Below are 18233 nucleotides of genomic sequence, written 5' to 3' on the forward strand. Positions count from 1 at the left end.
GTCTTGTGTTCACAAGCGAAAGGTTTTTTTTTATATTAAACCCTGTCCAGTTGGCGACCGAAATTTTTTGATTCAAATTTTTCACTTACTTTTTACTTTTTTGAAAATCCTTTTCGACCAACGGTTAGACAACTTTTAACATGCTCTTCGTGTTTGTTTTGATTTTTTATTTGAGGCGATCTTCTTAGAATAAAAAACTTTCGAAGCGAGCGGTACTAGTGCCCAGTTCCCGACCGACGTACCAGTCTGCGACCGATCGCGAGAAAGAAAAAATCAGTGCTCTACTTGCAGGTAAGGTCGTATTAATTGATCAGGATGATAAAAAAACTCATAAGCTTTCCCGTATTACATTTATTTACACTCGTTCTTTTGTTTTAAAATAGCTCACTTACATTTCCCTTCGGCATGTTTTTTCAGAATTTTTCTTCAAGTCGCCATTTTTTTCTAAAGTTTGTTTTTGTTTTGTTTTGAAAGTGGCGGTCTATGGAGAGTCTTCATTTGATAAAAACGCGGGAATTTTTTCTGTCTGTTTTTTTCTCTTCGCGTCTGGAATTTTTTAATCGCAATGTAGAGTCTTCTTTTTCATTTTTTGAGTTTGGTCGGTCGCAGACTGGACGTCAAATTTCGAAGCTGATTGCGTCAACTTTTTTATCAATATTTCAAACGAAAAAAACTGTATCGAGCTGATTTTTACAGAAATGCTTTCTAACATATTCATCGCTTTGGACAAGTATTTTTTGGAGTGGGAGTTGAAGCGTTTTTTCTTACGAAGCTTTTTTGTCCACAGGTAGCCATTTTTTATTTTTTTCGAAAAATCCGGGTTTTTCATGTGCTTCCGTGCAAAGTTGGATCTTTCGGATTCTACTCGTTCTTTTCTAGAACTTTTTTTACACAGTACGGGAAATAGGTCAAGGCAGATTACTACCAAAAGAAATTCTCCAGAGGTTTGTTTTTGTATGACTTTTCTGGGTTCAAAGACGTTCGGTCGCCAACTGGACCGGTGGCCAACTGGGCAGGGGACTCTACACACACGTGCTCTTAGGAACAACCACACTAGTCAGAAAATCTGCCATATACTTACTATCTTCGCTTTCTGATTTAAATGATGGCTCTACTTTTTCCCTCATCATAATTAGTAAAGGCAAAAAATAGTTGAGCTCCAGCTTTTGGCATCTGGCAGTTACATCAAAATGCCTCGAAAATGTCAATATGAAAATTGCGTAATCAGAGAACGTTTGTCTCGCTCATTATAAAAAGGCCGAGACAAACTTTCAATAATTGGATTGTAACATCGAGTTAAGTCTCTTTTGTTAAGTCACCAGGGGGTAAATAAAACAGACCTTGATACATTTATCGTTCGTTTCAACTTGACGATTCGTTTAAAACTCAGCCTCCTAAATATTTGGGGTAGGTAAAATATGTACAAAGAAATTCATACTTTTCCAACCTGGCCAATCTTTAAAAAGAAAAAAGAAGCGAACAATAAAATGTAATTACCCTTTCCAAATAAACCTCTTCGGTGGCGAGCATAGTCTACTCTGACGTAATTGTAAAATTTATGTAATGGGAGTTTGACATAATAATATAATGTTGTTTGGGGAATTATGAAGTTCTCTGGAATTTCGATTGCATTTATTCAGGTTGATTTTTAATGACTTCTAATGGTACTTTTTCTAACGAGTTTGATTACTCTGTTCTCACACTTATGTCTTATTTTTTCGCGTCCTTTTTTGTGATTACTTTTATTTATATTTTTAAAGACGGGTAAGAAGGCATATTGATGTAACTGTCTGGACTATACTATAAGACAGAGTCTATCTAAAACTTAAAACTCCTGTTTATACTATATCAGGATTAGAAACTAGGCTAGTCTTACCTCTTTTATCTTTTCCTTTACAACAATACCGTGAGATTGGGTAACTTGCATCAGTGGAGGCTAACATGCATAGCCCTTAAATGAAAGACCCTGGCTGGTCATTAAAATACTTAACTACGCAGCTCTGCTTACAGCTCTACTCACAGCTCTACTCACAGCTCTACTCTACCATTTTTGTTTTGATTTAATTTTGTATTTTTTTACTCGCGGGATTGATGGTAACTTTTCATCTTCATTATTTCTAAAATGAAGCACAACCGAAAAAAAACAAAACTTTAGAAAGTTGCGTATTTCCAGTGAGTAAACGTTTCTGGCAATTAACAAAATTTATGATGATGATTTTTTATCGGTCAGGCAAATGTCTCGAATTGGGGGTTCTAGTCTTGACCCCTAAGCCTACGCGAGATTGAAGCGTTTGGGTAAACGAGACAAAACTCCAAAAAAGCTGGTGTTTTGAAGCGCTTCCGTGCAATCGAAATATCGCTGTTTGTGAAAGCAAAGTTTTTCAAAATGTGCAAGAAATTTAACTAAGCCACTTAAGATGATATGAAAAACTTGGACAAAGGAATCACACCTGAAATTCTCAAAACAAGCCACATTACACCAATCTTCAAGAAAGGAGATCAACAGGCCTGGCCTTGAATGGCGTGCTATAGCACGCGCACACGCTAGCACACATGTAAGATAAATTCAATATATTTTCTCAGAAATTTCATTTTATATTATAATTTTCATATTTCGTAGGTTTGGTAGTTTGTTTACATTTTTAGGTTAGCATATTTGTTTTGATTTTGACATGATGACATCATCACTTTTTGGTGCACATTTGGTGACTTTCATGCCTCACTTTTTTGACCACCCACTTTTTGAGCATAGTCAGTTGACATCTGACATTGGTCAAGTCAGGATGTCACTACTCAAACATTAAATTTGATTTACATGTCAAAGAATTCTTTTGAATGTTCACTCAGCTATCAGTATAGCCATATTTGATTCACTCACTCTCAGCAAGATTCCATATGGCAGCTGGTAAGCTTTCTTGTTTGCTTTTGCTTCTCATCCCTTTTGTTTTCATCCAGGTGTGTCTTTGCCTCAAGTCACTTTAGGTTTAGGTCAGCACATGGTCCTGGCAGCCATCTTGGATTTTTTCATTTTTTAGTTTTTAGTTACTCAAACTTTTTCAATTTCAATTATTCAATCAAGCCTTATTTTTCAATTACTTTTTGCTTAATCAATCAATATGAACTCAATACTTAGTCAATTTTTCATACTTAGTCATTTTCACGCATTGTCATATTTTCAGTTTATTTTTTATTAGTCATTCAATTTTGTATTTCAGTTTGAACGCTACGCTCAAGAATCAGTAAAAGTTACAAATCGTTGCTTTGTCAACTCACATATTATCTTGCCAAACTTCAATTCGACCACATTCAAACAGATATCATATTCAAACCGACTTCTGTTCATCGCATGTATCACTGACGTTCCATGACAGACCGCCCAAGACGCAATATCCAGCGATTCGACTTTGCGATTTACGGATCAGACGGTCGAAAGGTACCACCACCACTTGATGATAATATGTCCACTCAGTCACAAAGTACATCAGACCAAACTATCAAGATGGAGCAACCTCCAGACAGAGATAGATTATCTACACCTCATTCAGTCGAAACCGACCAACAATTACTTACTACAACCGATTTAAACGCATCTCAAGAGGATGAATCTCCTGATTCTGCGTCTCAAGCGTCTGCAACTCCTGATGAGACAAAAGACCTCCCTAAGGAACAACCACCGGCAGCGGACCCATCAACTCCAGCTAGACGGATCAAACCTTTGATGGAGACACCACCGTCTGCCATGAGAGACATCAAACTTCAACTCAATCAAGTATACATACTACAATCTGATATTGAACTTTGTTTGGATGAGGTAACTGACTTGATTGATGAACACTCAATCCATAATGCTTCAATCAAAGACACTGAAAGTATCCTTACTGAACTGAAAGAGCTACGAAAGGGACTCCGTGCGAATGTCAAAACTTTCTCGAAATTAGCTCCCGACGAGTATAAATCAATTCAGCCGAGTATCCAAAATGTATTCGATCTCATCAAAGACTTCATTGTAGCAGCGAAAAGTCACATCGACGAGGCCAACGCCACACTCTCAAACACTGTTGTTGAATCAACCAATTTTAAAAACGAACTAGAAGCAATGATGTTCTCCGCAAATGATATTGTAGATCATATTAGTGAACTAAAATTGTCTCTTGATATTGACATCACTAAATTTGATGACTCAGAACTTTTGCAATGTAAAACTGAATTACCGATCTTCGACAAAAAGTTATCCACCATTGCTGACAGGTATGAGAGACTCATTAAATTTCCTGTTATGAACATCGAACTTTCAAAATTAATTGCAAATATTGGTGTATCTTACAAGAGTGTAAAAGCCAAGAAGTCTTCAATAGCTTCAAAAATCAAATCAGCAATCGAATCGAGAGAAGTAATGAAATTCAAATCTTTCGACGAAGCCAAACTCGGAATCGACTTGCAGAAATTCTCTGGTTACGATTCCAACACAGACATTTACAGCTTCAGATCAGACTTTGAGAAGATCAACTTGCGCAACACTCCAAAACTTCTACTTGCAGATCTTCTTATCAACAATTACCTATCCGAACCTGCACTGTCGCTGGTCAAGGGTATGACAGACATCAACTTAATTTGGAAACGACTCATTCACGCGTACGGCAACACAAAGGTTCTACTCACCAAGAAACTCAAGGAACTTAAAAACCTCGACTCTGTCTCCAAATCTAAGGATCCAACAAAGATTATGTCGTTCATCACTCAACTTATCAACACCATCAAGGACTTGGTCAGCTTGGCCAAGACTCACGATATAGAAAACAACCTCTATTTTGGTGATGGCTTGAACAACATCTACGCTCTACTCGGTGACGCAAGATGCACACGATGGTTTTCCTCAGTCTGCGACCTCGACCTGAATGAAAAACAACAATGGAGTCATCTCATCGACTTCCTTGAAAAGGAGGTCAAAGTCCAACAGCAACGCGCATTGGTCAATCTTCAAGAGGACAAGCCACCAAAGAAACCATCTCTTCCACGAGGGAGTGGAGGATATCACACACCATCACCAAATCCTCCACCATCAACTGGACCATCAACTGGACCATCAACTGGACCATCAACTGGACCATCAACTGGATCATCTCAATCAAAGTGCTACTTCTGTGATGGCAATTGTAAAGACCAACACGTGCCAACCAAGGGGCCAGGAGGTTCCATGGTGATCCAATACTTTGCTTGTAAAGATTTCACAGACAAAACTCCAGCTGAACGGTTATCAACACTTTGGAAGAAAGGACTTTGTCACCAATGCCTCCTACCAGGGGCAAAACGTCAAGACTTGAAGCATAAGAACGGTCAATGCCAACATGACTTCATATGCAAACATCCATCTCATCAGCAATATACCGTGAAACACCATGTGCTTGTATGTGAGGAGCACAAAGCAACACAAGAAAACGAAGAGCTTCTCAACAAGTTCAAATCCAGATTCATTAACCGGAATCCTTCACTACAAAGCTTCTCACGTGACATTCAACTCGCTACTTTAATTCAAAAGGGGCCTAAGTCCAGGTACCCCCCAATTCAAAAGGGGCCTAAGTCCATTTTTATGAAATTTGAGATCTTTAGTTTTTCTCAATCTCTGGCTCATTTGCTCTTTTTTGATGTATATAACAAGTAGTTTTTGAAGTTAAAACGGTTCATAACTTCATACTGAAGCTCTGATAAAAGTGATGTTTAATTCAAAAAGGAGGCCTAAGTTCATCTTTTTACAATTAAGGGGCCTAAGTCCCATCATCTCTTTCAATAAGGGCCTAAGTCCACCAAAATAAGTTTGTTAAGTTTTAAAGAGGCCTAAGTCCAATTAAATTGCAAATGGGCTAAGTCCATGCATCCTAAAAAGTTTAATTAGTTTTTTCTTTATCTTACTGAGATTGTATTCCTCTTATCTTAAATCTAGGTGTAAGTGGCTTTATTTTGGTGTGTCCTATGTGCCGGTTTTGAACTTTTAAAGACAGAATTAACCCTCACACATTTTTCAAAATTCATGTTTAATTCAAAAAGGCCTAAGTCCACTCTGTAAGATTTACTAAGTTGCACCTAGTACGTACAAAAAACTATATTTTCCAAAAGAATGCCTTTTTATTGAAAAAACAAGTTCAAGCCATGGCTTTCAGAAAACATTTACTTCAAAGCTTTACCATCAAAAATGGTTTCAGAATAAAGGAAAAACTTTAATCGAAATTTTCTCAAAATGACCAAAATGGACTTAGGCCCCTTTTGAATTAAGGCTCACAGGACTTAGGCCCCTTTTGAATCAAGGTAGCGAACTATCATTCTTCACAGCCAATGGCGCCGAGCAGCCAAGCGTGGTTGGTATTTATCTACTTCAAAATCACTGTCAACAATCAACCTACCATCTTCTTCGACAATGGCTGCAGCGATTTTGTAATCACGAAAGACGTGAAACACCATGTTGTATTGTGAGGAGCACAAAAACACAGGAAAACGAGAGCTTCTCAACAAGTTCAATCCAGATTCATTAACCGAATCCTTCACTACAAGTTCTCACGTGACATTAACTATCATTCTTCCAGCCAATGGCGCCGAGCACCCAAGCGTGGTTGGTATTTATCTACTTCAACAAATCACTGTCAACAATCAAACCTTTACCATCTTCTTCGACAATGGCTGCAGCGATTTTGTAATCACGAAAGATGCTGTCGAAAGACTTGGACAACATGCAACGAAGGTTGGTGATGGAAGCTTTCAGATCAGTGGTATCGGAGGAGCAACAACATCATCAAACCATGGCGTCTACACAGTCAACATCCCACTTGCAAATGGTCAGCTCGCAACATGACAGGAGTTTGTCTCGACAAACTGACACAAACTCCTACGTATCAACTGGCGAAGCGGAATCAACAATTCGTCAGCATTCCATGAAAATCCATCATACCTACCCAGACTTCCAAAATCAGTTGGAGGTGATGTTGACATGATGATAGGTATGGAGTATTTTAAATTTCACCCACACATATCTCAGACTGGCAAATGGTCTATCAATCTTTGAATCCGTCTTCAGGGTGCTGCGGTAGTCTCGGCCTCATTGGGGGACCCATCAGTCATTTGCTGAAAGTCACAAACACATTTTGGGCAATTCAACACCTCGACATTCAAATCAAATCTCAGTTACCAATCATTGGTCGCCTTTGATACGTCATGCTTCCATATCAACTCAATGAAAGAACTTTGAAGCTTCAGAGAACGTTGGATCAGAAATTACTTACAGATGTGTCACGTGTCGTGATTGCAAGGCATTAAGAGCCCATATCGAAGACATCAGCATCAAGAGGAAGTGGAGCAAGATCTTACAAGAAATCCATCACTATCAATACAGAATCAAAAGTTGTTACTACTGCAAAACTGCCGTTCATCCATGAGCCATCGATCAAGCTATCGTCAAACGAAGACAAAGCGCTCAAATTTACTATCAACAACTTCGAAAGCTAAACAAGGCAGAAAACTTAAACCGACAAACAAGACATCATTCTATCGAAAAGAAGATGCAAGACCTTGGGTATGTAGATTATGTTGAAAATCTCCCAGATCAGTCCAACATCATTGTCAAATCAAACTTCATCACTTTATACCTTGGAGAGCAGTATGGAAACCAAACTCTGTCAGCACTCCTTGTCGAGTTGTGTTTGACGCATCAAGTCCAACTCCAACTGCAATTCACTGAATGACATCTTAGCAAGGGCATCAACAGTTTGAACCGATTACAAGACGACATTGCTCTTCGCTGGAGGATCCATGCTTCCGCATTACGACAGATGTTCGCAAAATGTATAACACAATTCGATTGGATGTTAGCACTGGCAATAATCAACGCTACTTATGGCAAGAAAATTTATCTTTTGACGAACGTCCAAAACAAAGGTAATCAAGACCTTAATATATGGAGTACGATCAAGCGGCAACCAAGCGGAATATGCACTCCGAGAAGTCGCAAAATTATCATCCAACCAGTTTCCAGAAGCTGCTGAAATTGTCCACAATGATATGTATGTGGATGATTGTGTCAGCGGTGAGTCGTCAAGAACTCGCCATTCAGCGTACACAGGAATTGGAAACAATCAGCAACGGAGGAGGATTCATGCTCAAAGGAGTTGTCATTCAGGTGAAACCCACCAACATCAATGAGTGATGATGGCAGCTCAGTCTTTGTGGCTGGTATGAAATGGTGGCCTAAGGAAGATCAGCTATCCATCCATATTCCTCCAATGAATTTCTCAGCCAAGAAGAGGGGTAAGAAATCAACATTACGTCTCAATCAGATTCCAGACAAGCTCACCCGAAGGCATTGTGTATCACGCACCGGTGAAATCTTTGATCTACTCGGATTACTCTGTCCGATCACTGCATCACTGAAGCTTGACTTACACCAACTCGTCACAAGAAAGCTGGATTGGGATGATCAAATCCCAGACGACCTTCACCCACTTTGGATCAGTAACTTTGAGATGATGGAAGAGCTCGACTCACTCAGATTCAACAGAACCATCGTCCCAGAAGATGCAACAAACCTCGATCTCACTACTGTTGACTTCGCTGATGCTAGCAAATCTTTGATATGTGTATCTATCTACGCTCGTTTCAAAAGGCGATGTGGTTCATACTCAAGTCAATTAGTTTTCTCTCGTTCCAAATTAGTACCAGAAGGAACCTCTCAACCACGTGCTGAACTGCTTGCAGCCCTACTCAATGCACACACAAGTGAAATTGTTAGAAGATCCTTCAAAAAATGGCACAAATCATCAACAAAGCTGACTGACAGTCAAATCACACTCTACTGGATCAGCAATGAAACCAAATCACTGAAGCAATATGTTCGTAGCCGTGTCATTGAGATCCTCAGATTCACCAACCGAAATGATTGGTACCACATCAAAGGTGAAGATATGCTTGCAGATATCGGCACAAGACGAGGCACTTCAATCAATGAGATTAACAACAAATCAGAATGGTTTAATGGATCAGCTTTCCTCTCGCTAGAGCTGGACAAAATCCAATCAAAACTGTATCAGAAATCAAGATGACAGCAGCTGAAGAGAAGGAGGCACAACTTGAAACATACAACATCTCAACTGCAACTTCATACGTCGTTTTATTCACCTACTTCTTCATCAAAGATGCCGAAGAGGTTCAAATCAGGCTACAATTCAGCAATTACATCATCAATCCAAACAAGTCTCGTTTCAACAAAGTCGTAGTATTCTAGCACTGATGATCAAATTCATACATCAACTCAGATTGTCTCACAAAGGATTCATAAATTTCACTCCAACCTCAAGTCTGAAGGACGTTCTACCAACAGAAGAAGAGATCAGACAAGCCAAGCTTTACTTTCTTCAAAAATCAACAGAAGAATTGAAACACTTCACCAGTTCAAAAAAGTTCAAGATATCTCCCACGAAAAGGATGGTATCTCTACCATAAGAACGAGTACTCAACATGAATGACACCACCATCGTTGGTCGATTCAATCAAAGCATCAAGGATCTCACTTCAACATCATTTGTCGTTCCATTGTTGGAAAAGTTTTCACCAGTTGGAATCGCCATCATCAATGAGGTTCATTGGAATCATCCTTCCGCAAATCATTCGGTGTCGAAACATCACTTCGATAGTCAATAAGAAGCATACATCCTCGAAGGACGATCAATTGTCAAACTTATCAGAAAGTTATGTCAAACGTTGTCGTTATATTCTCAAGAAGACGCTTGACGTTGTCATGGACCTGTTTCGAAACACGTTCTCACATTTGCACCACCCTTCTACACCACACAAGTGGATTTATGTGGACCCTTCGATTGTTACTCGCATCACCATAAAAAACCACCATCAAAATTTGGTTTCTGGTATTCTGCTGCTCCACAACTACAACAACGAGTATCAAAATCATGGAAGATTACAGCACCCAATCATTCGTCCAATCGTTCATTCGCTTCTCATGCGACGTTGGATATCCCAAAATGCTTCTTATTGATGCTGGTAGTCAATTGATATGTGCTGCGAAAACATGAAGTTCGACTTCCATGATGCCAAGTATCAGCTTCACACCAATCAGTTGTTGACTTCAAGGTTTGCCCAGTTGGTGGACACAAAGCACGGAAGAGTGGAAAGAAAAATCAAGGAGATCAAGTTGTCACTCGAAAAGATATTCGTCAAGAGCAAGCTGTCAATTATGCAATGGGAGACAGTTGCTGCATCAATCAGCAATAAGCATCAACGACATGCCAATTGTCATTGGCAGCACAACCTCAGATCTTGAAAACCTTGACATCATCACTCCCAAACCGTCTCAAACTTGGTAGAAACAACGCAAGGAGCCCTACTGAGCCACTACTAATCGAGTCAAATCCAAGCAAAATCATTGACGACAATCGTAAAATCTTTCAGTCATGGTTCGAGAACTGGTTACTTTCGCACGTGCCCAAACTGATTAATCAGCAAAAATGGTTTCGAACGGATGACGCTCTCAACGTTGGAGATATTGTTTTGTTCTTAAAGAACGATTCTGTTCTTTGTTCGACTTATCAGTATGGTATGGTTTCAGAATTGGAAATGTCGAATGATGGTATTGTTAGACGTGTAATTGTTAAGTACAAAAACTCAAATGAAAAGGTATTTTCGTGAAACGAAACGCTCAATTAGAACTTTGATTGTGATCAATAGATCCAATGAAATGAACTTTATTAATGAAATTCAAAACTAAAATTTTTCAAAAAAAAAAAAAAAAAAAAAAAATATTTTTCAGTTATTTCATTCCATGGGGGAGTGTAAGATAAATTCAATATATTTTCTCAGAAATTTCATTTTATATTATAATTTTCATATTTCGTAGGTTTGGTAGTTTGTTTTACATTTTTAGGTTAGCATATTTGTTTTTGATTTTGACATGATGACATCATCACTTTTTGGTGCACATTTGGTGACTTTTCACACCAGACCACAGTCATGCCTCACTTTTTTGACCACCCACTTTTTGAGCATAGTCAGTTGACATCTGACATTGGTCAAGTCAGGATGTCACTACTCAAACATTAAATTTGATTTACATGTCAAAGAATTCTTTTGAATGTTCACTCAGCTATCAGTATAGCCATATTTGATTCACTCACTCTCAGCAAGATTCCATATGGCAGCTGGTAAGCTTTCTTGTTTGCTTTTGCTTCTCATCCCTTTTGTTTTCATCCAGGTGTGTCTTTGCCTCAAGTCACTTTAGGTTTAGGTCAGCACATGGTCCTGGCGGCCATCTTGGAACTCACATTCAAACAGATATCATATTCAAACCGACTTCTGTTCACCGCATGTATCACTGACGTTCCATGACAGACCGCCCAAGACGCAATATCCAGCGATTCGACTTTGCGATTTACGGATCAGACGGTCGAAAGGTACCACCACCACTTGATGATAATATGTCCACTCAGTCACAAAGTACATCAGACCAAACTATCAAGATGGAGCAACCTCCAGACAGAGATAGATTATCTACACCTCATTCAGTCGAAACCGACCAACAATTACTTATTACAACCGATTTAAACGCATCTCAAGAGGATGAATCTCCTGATTCTGCGTCTCAAGCGTCTGCAACTCCTGATGAGACAAAAGACCTCCCTAAGGAACAACCACCGGCAGCGGACCCATCAACTCCATCTAGACGGATCAAACCGTTGACCGAGACACCACCGTCTGCCATGAGAGACATCAAACTTCAACTCAATCAAGTATACATACTACAATCTGATATTGAACTTTGTTTGGATGAGGTAACTGACTTGATTGATGAACACTCAATCCATAATGCTTCAATCAAAGACACTGAAAGTATCCTTACCGAACTGAAAGAGCTACGAAAGGGACTCCGTGCAAATGTCAAAACTTTCTCGAAATTAGCTCCCGACGAGTATAAATCGATTCAGCCGAGTATCCAAAATGTATTCGATCTCATCAAAGACTTCATTGTAGCAGCGAAAAGTCACATCGACGAGGCCAACGCCACACTCTCAAACACTGTTGTTGAATCAACCAATTTTAAAAACGAACTAGAAGCAATGATGTTCTCCGCAAATGATATTGTAGATCATATTAGTGAACTAAAATTGTCTCTTGATATTGACATCACCAAATTTGATGACTCAGAACTTTTGCAATGTAAAACTGAATTACCGATCTTCGACAAAAAGTTATCCACCATTGCTGACAGGTATGAGAGACTCATTAAATTTCCTGTTATGAACATCGAACTTTCAAAATTAATTGCAAATATTGGTGTATCTTACAAGAGTGTAAAAGCCAAGAAGTCTTCAATAGCTTCAAAAATCAAATCAGCAATCGAATCGAGAGAAGTAATGAAATTCAAATCTTTCGACGAAGCCAAACTCGGAATCGACTTGCAAAAATTCTCTGGTTACGATTCCAACACAGACATTTATAGCTTCAGATCAGACTTTGAGAAGATCAACTTGCGCAACACTCCAAAACTTCTACTTGCAGATCTTCTTATCAACAATTACCTATCCGAACCTGCACTGTCGCTGGTCAAGGGTATGACAGACATCAACTTAATTTGGAAACGACTCATTCACGCGTACGGCAACACAAAGGTTCTACTCACCAAGAAACTCAAGGAACTTAAAAGCCTCGACTCTGTCTCCAAATCTAAGGATCCAACAAAGATTATGTCGTTCATCACTCAACTTATCAACACCATCAAGGACTTGGTCAGCTTGGCCAAGACTCACGATATAGAAAACAACCTCTATTTTGGTGATGGCTTGAACAACATCTACGCTCTACTCGGTGACGCAAGATGCACACGATGGTTTTCCTCAGTCTGCGACCTCGACCTGAATGAAAAACAACAATGGAGTCATCTCATCGACTTCCTTGAAAAGGAGGTCAAAGTCCAACAGCAACGCGCATTGGTTAATCTTCAAGAGGACAAGCCACCAAAGAAACCATCTCTTCCACGAGGGAGTGGAGGATATCACGCACCATCACCAAATCCTCCACCATCAACTGGACCATCAACTGGACCATCAACTGGACCATCAACTGGATCATCTCAATCAAAATGCTACTTCTGTGATGGCAATTGTAAAGACCAACACGTGCCAACCAAGGGGCCAGGAGGTTCCATGGTGATCCAATACTTTGCTTGTAAAGATTTCACAGACAAAACTCCAGCTGAACGGTTATCAACACTTTGGAAGAAAGGACTTTGTCACCAATGCCTCCTACCAGGGGCAAAACGTCAAGACTTGAAGCATAAGAACGGTCAATGCCAACATGACTTCATATGCAAACATCCATCTCATCAGCAATATACCGTGAAACACCATGTGCTTGTATGTGAGGAGCAAAGCACAAAGCAACACAGGAAAACGAAGAGCTTCTCAACAAGTTCAAATCCAGATTCATTAACCGGAATCCTTCACTACAAAGCTTCTCACGTGACATTCAACTATCATTCTTCACAGCCAATGGCGCCGAGCAGCCAAGCGTGGTTGGTATTTATCTACTTCAACAAATCACTGTCAACAATCAAACCTTTACCATCTTCTTCGACAATGGCTGCAGCGATTTTGTAATCACGAAAGATGCTGGTCGAAAGACTTGGACAACATGCAACGAAGGTTGGTGATGGAAGCTTTCAGATCAGTGGTATCGGAGGAGCAACAACATCATCAAACCATGGCGTCTACACAGTCAACATCCCACTTGCAAATGGTCAGCTCGCAACAATGACAGGAGTTTGTCTCGACAAACTGACACAAACGTTCCCTACGTATCAACTTGGCGAAGCGGAATCAACAATTCGTCAAGCATTCCATGAAAATCCATCATACCTACCCAGACTTCCAAAATCAGTTGGAGGTGATGTTGACATGATGATAGGTATGGAGTATTTTAAATTTCACCCACACATCATCTTCAGACTGGCAAATGGTCTATCAATCTTTGAATCCGTCTTCAAGGGTGCTGACGGTAGTCTCGGCATCATTGGGGGACCACATCAGTCATTTGCTGAAAGTCACAAACAACATTTTGGGCAATTCAACACCTCGACATTCAAATCAAATCTCAGTTACCAATCATTGGTCGCCTTTGATACGTCATGCTTCCATATCAACTCAATGAAGAACTTTGAAGCTTCAGAGAACGTTGGATCAGAAATTACTTACAGATGTGTCACGTGTCGTGATTGCAAGGCATGTAAGAGCCATATCGAAGACATCAGCATCAAAGAGGAAGTGGAGCAAGATCTTATCAAGAAATCCATCACTATCAATACAGAATCAAAAGTTGTTACTGCCAAACTGCCGTTCATCCATGAGCCATCGATCAAGCTATCGTCAAACGAAGACAAAGCGCTCAAAATTTACTATCAACAACTTCGAAAGCTAAACAAGGCAGAAAACTTAACCGACAAACAAGACATCATTCTATCCGAAAAGAAGATGCAAGACCTTGGGTATGTAGATTATGTTGAAAATCTCCCAGAATCAGTCCAACAATCATTGTCAAATCAACTTCATCACTTTATACCTTGGAGAGCAGTATGGAAACCAAACTCTGTCAGCACTCCTTGTCGAGTTGTGTTTGACGCATCAAGTCCAACTCCAACTGGCAATTCACTGAATGACATCTTAGCAAAGGGCATCAACAGTTTGAACCGATTACAAGACATTGCTCTTCGCTGGAGGATCCATGCTTCCGCATTCACGACAGATGTTCGCAAAATGTATAACACAATTCGATTGGATGTTAGCCACTGGCAATATCAACGCTACTTATGGCAAGAAAATTTATCTTTTGACGAACGTCCAAAACAAAAGGTAATCAAGACCTTAATATATGGAGTAGGATACGATCAAGCGGCAACCAAGCGGAATATGCACTCCGAGAAGTCGCAAAATTATCATCCAACCAGTTTCCAGAAGCTGCTGAAATTGTCCACAATGATATGTATGTGGATGATTGTGTCAGCGGTGAGTCGTCCAAGAAACTCGCCATTCAGCGTACACAGGAATTGGAAACAATCAGCAACGGAGGAGGATTCATGCTCAAAGGAGGAGTTGTCATTTCAGGTGAAAGACCCACCAACATCAATGAGTGATGATGGCAGCTCAGTCTTTGTGGCTGGTATGAAATGGTTGGCCTAAGGAAGATCAGCTATCCATCCATATTCCTCCAATGAATTTCTCTCAGCCAAGAAGAGGGGTAAGAAATCAACATTACGTCTCAATCAGATTCCAGACAAGCTCACCCGAAGGCATTGTGTATCACGCACCGGTGAAATCTTTGATCTACTCGGATTACTCTGTCCGATCACTGCATCACTGAAGCTTGACTTACACCAACTCGTCACAAGAAAGCTGGATTGGGATGATCAAATCCCAGACGACCTTCACCCACTTTGGATCAGTAACTTTGAGATGATGGAAGAGCTCGACTCACTCAGATTCAACAGAACCATCGTCCCAGAAGATGCAACAAACCTCGATCTCACTACTGTTGACTTCGCTGATGCTAGCAAATCTTTGATATGTGTATCTATCTACGCTCGTTTCAAAAGGCGATGTGGTTCATACTCAAGTCAATTAGTTTTCTCTCGTTCCAAATTAGTACCAGAAGGAACCTCTCAACCACGTGCTGAACTGCTTGCAGCCCTACTCAATGCACACACAAGTGAAATTGTTAGAAGATCCTTCAAAAAATGGCACAAATCATCAACAAAGCTGACTGACAGTCAAATCACACTCTACTGGATCAGCAATGAAACCAAATCACTGAAGCAATATGTTCGTAGCCGTGTCATTGAGATCCTCAGATTCACCAACCGAAATGATTGGTACCACATCAAAGGTGAAGATATGCTTGCAGATATCGGCACAAGACGAGGCACTTCAATCAATGAGATTAACAACAAATCAGAATGGTTTAATGGATCAGCTTTCCTCTCTCGCTAGAGCTGGACAAAATGCCAATCAAAACTGTATCAGAAATCAAGATGACAGCAGCTGAAGAGAAGGAGGCACAACTTGAAACATACAACATCTCAACTGCAACTTCATACGTCGTTTATTCACCTACTTCTTCATCAAAGATTGCCGAAGAGGTTCAAATCAGGCTACAATTCAGCAATTACATCATCAATCCAAACAAGTATCGTTTCAACAAAAGTCGTACGTATTCTAGCACTGATGATCAAATTCATACATCAACTCAGATTGTCTCACAAAGGATTCATAAAATTTCACTCCAACTCAAGTCTGAAGGACGTTCTACCAACAGAAGAAGAGATCAGACAAGCCAAGCTTTACTTCTTCAAAAAATCAACAGAAGAATTGAAACACTTCACCAGTTCAAAAAAGTTTCAAGATATCTCCCACGAAAAGGATGGTATCATCTACCATACAGAACGAGTACTCAACATGAATGACACCACCATCGTTGGTCGATTCAATCAAAGCATCAAGGATCTCACTTCAACATCATTTGTCGTTCCATTGTTGGAAAAGTTTTCACCAGTTGGAATCGCCATCATCAATGAGGTTCATTGGAATCATCCTTCCGCAAATCATTCTGGTGTCGAAACATCACTTCGATACGTCAATAAAGAAGCATACATCCTCGAAGGACGATCAATTGTCAAACTTATCAGAAAGTTATGTCAACGTTGTCGTTATATTCTCAAGAAGACGCTTGACGTTGTCATGGGACCTGTTTCGAAACACGTTCTCAACATTGCACCACCCTTCTACACCACACAAGTGGATTTATGTGGACCCTTCGATTGTTACTCGCGCATCACCATAAAAGAACCACCATCAAAATTTGGTTTCTGGTATTCTGCTGCTCCACAACTACAACAACGAGTATCAAAATCATGGAAGATTACAGCACCCAATCATTCGTCCAATCGTTCATTCGCTTCTCATGCGACGTTGGATATCCCAAAATGCTTCTTATTGATGCTGGTAGTCAATTGATATGTGGCTGCGAAAACATGAAGTTCGACTTCCATGATGCCAAGTATCAGCTTCACACCAATCAGTCTGTTGACTTCAAGGTTTGCCCAGTTGGTGGACACAACGAGCACGGAAGAGTGGAAAGAAAAATCAAGGAGATCAAGTTGTCACTCGAAAAGATATTCGTCAAGAGCAAGCTGTCAATTATGCAATGGGAGAGACAGTTGCTGCATCAATCAGCAATAGCATCAACGACATGCCAATTGTCATTGGCAGCACAACCTCAGATCTTGAAAACCTTGACATCATCACTCCAAACCGTCTCAAACTTGGTAGAAACAACGCAAGGAGCCCTACTGAGCCACTACTAATCGAGTCAAATCCAAGCAAAATCATTGACGACAATCGTAAAATCTTTCAGTCATGGTTCGAGAACTGGTTACTTTCGCACGTGCCCAAACTGATTAATCAGCAAAAATGGTTTCGAACGGATGACGCTCTCAACGTTGGAGATATTGTTTTGTTCTTAAAGAACGATTCTGTTCTTTGTTCGACTTATCAGTATGGTATGGTTTCAGAATTGGAAATGTCGAATGATGGTATTGTTAGACGTGTAATTGTTAAGTACAAAAACTCAAATGAAAAGGTATTTCGTGAAACGAAACGCTCAATTAGAACTTTGATTGTGATCAATAGATCCAATGAAATGAACTTTATTAATGAAATTCAAAACTAAAATTTTTTCAAAAAAAAAAAAAAAAAAAAAATATTTTTTCAGTTATTTTCATTCCATGGGGGGAGTGTAAGATAAATTCAATATATTTTCTCAGAAAATATATATTTTCTTTTGTTTTCATCCAGGTGTGTCTTTGCCTCAAGTCACTTTAGGTTTAGGTCAGCACATGGTCCTGGCGGCCATCTTGGATTTTTTCATTTTTTAGTTTTTAGTTACTCAAACTTTTTCAATTTCAATTATTCAATCAAGCCTTATTTTTTCAATTACTTTTTGCTTAATCAATCAATATAAGCTCAATACTTAGTCAATTTTTCATACTTAGTCATTTTCACGCATTGTCATATTTTCAGTTTATTTATTAGTCATTCAATTTTGTATTTCAGTTTGAACGCTACGCTCAAGAATCAGTAAAAGTTACAAATCGTTGCTTTGTCAACTCACATATTATCTTGCCAAACTTCAATTCGACC

At 39.6% G+C, this 18233-nt stretch overlaps 1 protein-coding gene across 2 annotated transcripts; it reads left to right on the top strand.

The window, feature by feature from the left end:
• Positions 1-2092: 2092 nt before the first annotated feature.
• Positions 2093-5692, top strand: LOC136824243 (uncharacterized). Of its 2 annotated transcripts, none has more exons than XM_067080413.1 (2): positions 2093-2555; positions 3216-5692. In XM_067080413.1, exon 2 carries the CDS (start codon positions 3365-3367, stop codon positions 5657-5659), a length of 2295 nt encoding a protein of 764 aa, XP_066936514.1. In that variant the 5' UTR covers positions 2093-2555; positions 3216-3364; the 3' UTR covers positions 5660-5692. The 2 variants fall into 2 exon arrangements, with proteins under 2 accessions (XP_066936514.1, XP_066936513.1); XM_067080412.1 differs by lacking the exon at positions 2093-2555 and adding an exon at positions 2716-2905.
• Positions 5693-18233: the final 12541 nt, after the last annotated feature.

The sequence above is a fragment of the Clytia hemisphaerica genome, unplaced genomic scaffold (assembly GCF_902728285.1).
Source record: "Clytia hemisphaerica strain Z4C2 unplaced genomic scaffold, Clytia hemisphaerica genome assembly, whole genome shotgun sequence".
Lineage (NCBI taxonomy): Eukaryota > Metazoa > Cnidaria > Hydrozoa > Leptothecata > Clytiidae > Clytia > Clytia hemisphaerica.

Coding starts and splice junctions, on each gene's coding strand:
- LOC136824243 (XM_067080413.1), top strand. CDS start 3,365: ATGACAGACCGCCCAAGACGCAATATCCAGCGATTCGACTTTGCGATT.